The sequence below is a fragment of the Octopus bimaculoides genome, chromosome 9, assembly GCF_001194135.2.
Source record: "Octopus bimaculoides isolate UCB-OBI-ISO-001 chromosome 9, ASM119413v2, whole genome shotgun sequence".
Taxonomy (NCBI): domain Eukaryota; kingdom Metazoa; phylum Mollusca; class Cephalopoda; order Octopoda; family Octopodidae; genus Octopus; species Octopus bimaculoides.
In genome coordinates this window covers 18,246,411-18,248,600 of record NC_068989.1, presented here as the reverse complement: position 1 = coordinate 18,248,600, position 2,190 = coordinate 18,246,411, and the positions used below count along the sequence as shown (strand labels likewise).

The following is a 2,190-nucleotide window of genomic DNA, read 5'->3' as shown; positions in this document are numbered from 1 at the left end:
TATCACAATCATCACCACAACTATCCTACCACTATCACAACCACCACAACCACCAACATCATCAGCAGCATTGTCATTGCTTCCACTTCAACCACAAATACCGCCATCAAAGTTATCATGACAGTTACCTTAACAGTCAATTTCACCACCACAACCAGTATAACCACTGCAATACCACCATCAAACAACTAACACTATCATCAACACCACTATTACCACCATCACCTCAGTGTCACACATCACATCACTCCTGTCGCCATAATAACCACCAATACTATTTTATCCTCCTCCCATACTTATCTCGACCATCGTCATCATCAACACTGTCTCTGCTTTCACCACAATCATTGTCAAAACTATGATCACCACAATCATTTTCTTTAGACAATTGAAAATCCATAATCCAATACTCATGGGACCGAGATTGTTGCAAATTTTTGATTTTTCTAATTTCGGACTGTTTCATTAAAAAGAAAAAAAATGCATCTACAAAACGGAACAGTTTGAGGATAGAAACCAGGTCTAAACACAACAGCTTATAGACATACTCTGAATGTAGTTCTATATAAATCTTTAATAATTTTTTTTATACTTAAGACCATCAGAAATGTTAAGATATCAGCCTCTACCCATGTTGTCATACTTTGATTAAAAGGTTACAGCATAGATTAGATTACTTAGATAAGTTTTGGCTGAAGTTAACTCAGGCCATGTCTAATTTAATAGCACCACCTGGAAGAGATACACAGTCAGCTCTGGAGAACCGTAGCCCATTCAAGCAGAGGGTTATTGTTTTCAGAGACATATCTGGGTGTGGATGGTTTATCTGGTATTTGTTGGGAGTAATCATCTAGGGATTGTTTGAATACCATAAAGTCACTTTCCTCCTTTATGTGTGTCTGGTACGACATTGAAGAGAGCAGGGCCAATTGAGGTGAAATAGTTCTGTCATAGTGTTGTGATATGACACAAACATTTCTGTAGTGGACGGATGGCATGGGAGCCAAGCCTCGGATGAATTTTAAAGATGGCAATGTTGATGGAATATTTTCCACATCATACAGATGATATAGAGCTCACAGCGGTGGTGGAGGGAGCAAAGCCTAAGCTTTTTGAATCGATCCAATAGTCAAGGCTTGTCATGTCATCCTCCGCAGACCTCCGCCAAGCAGCTCATTTTAAGATAGACACGGGAGTAAAATTACTAATAGAGAAACAAAAATAAACTTTGGAGACAGCAACGCCACCATAGGTTATGTGCAAACGATGAACGTGTTTTTAATGGAGATAATCAAAGAACGTAACATTGTAATACTTCATGTAAAGTAAATATAACAAATGAAAAATCCCTCAAGAATCCATAAAAATTCCCAGATCACTACCAAAATTTCATCATCTGTTCCTTGTGTCATTATCAACTTTTCCTGCAAGCTTCATCAAATACCGTTCACAACTTTTTGAGTTATTTTGCACACAGACAGACAAACCAATGCCAATGAAAATATAACCTTCTTCCTTGGCAGTGGTAACAAATATTGATACATAAGTACATGACTAATAGAAGTACTGGGTCTGATATGATCAACAAAAAAATCTAGAAGGTATTGCCTCAGCGTGGTCACAGTCCAATAAGGAATGCTACATAAAGCCTGTTTGTTAAGCTTTTTCTAATAAGGATGTGATTATTTCATGCAGCAGTTTTCCTACAGATGAGTTACTTGTGCGTTAAGTTTTGGATGGTGTCTTGCTATAAAAGTTGGATTTATAGGGATAAAAATATCACCTACCAATGAGGCCAATGACACACAATGTCACTGAAACATTACATTTCTTCAATTCTAATTCCATGCGTAATCCACTGAAGAATCCATCAAGAGCAAATTTAGTGGCAGAATAAACCGAAAGATAGGGTTGGGCCAATTTTCCTGAGAAAAGAAAAGTTAGAATTTCATTAAACAAATATACAAGAATGATGCCTATTACTGCAACAGAACTTCAGTACAGACATAATCACGATGGCTTGAACAATAAAAAACTTTTATCTCTTTTATCTCTTGCTTACCAGCCACATGGTTCCGGGTTCAGTCCCACTGCATGGCACCTTGGGCAAGTGTCTTCTACTATAGCCTCGGGCCGACCAAAGCCTTGTGAGTGGATTTGGTAGACGGAAACTGAAAGAAGCCCGTCGTA

At 38.0% G+C, this 2,190-nt stretch overlaps 1 protein-coding gene and 1 long non-coding RNA gene across 5 annotated transcripts in view; one reads left to right on the top strand and one right to left on the bottom strand.

Annotated features, from left to right (window-relative positions):
• LOC106874424 (hydroxysteroid 11-beta-dehydrogenase 1-like protein) overlaps nucleotides 1-2,190 on the bottom strand; it is a 162,683-nt gene that overhangs the window by 2,489 nt on the left and 158,004 nt on the right. For all 4 annotated transcript variants that reach the window (XM_052970463.1, XM_052970462.1, XM_052970464.1 and 1 more), the window contains one exon: nucleotides 1,788-1,925. In XM_052970463.1, the coding sequence (XP_052826423.1) occupies nucleotides 1,788-1,925 (138 nt within the window). The remainder of the gene's footprint in view (nucleotides 1-1,787; nucleotides 1,926-2,190) is intronic.
• The window catches only part of LOC128248702 (uncharacterized), a 28,388-nt gene that overhangs the window by 17,217 nt on the left and 8,981 nt on the right, over nucleotides 1-2,190 (top strand). The gene's annotated exons all lie outside the window — the stretch shown is intronic.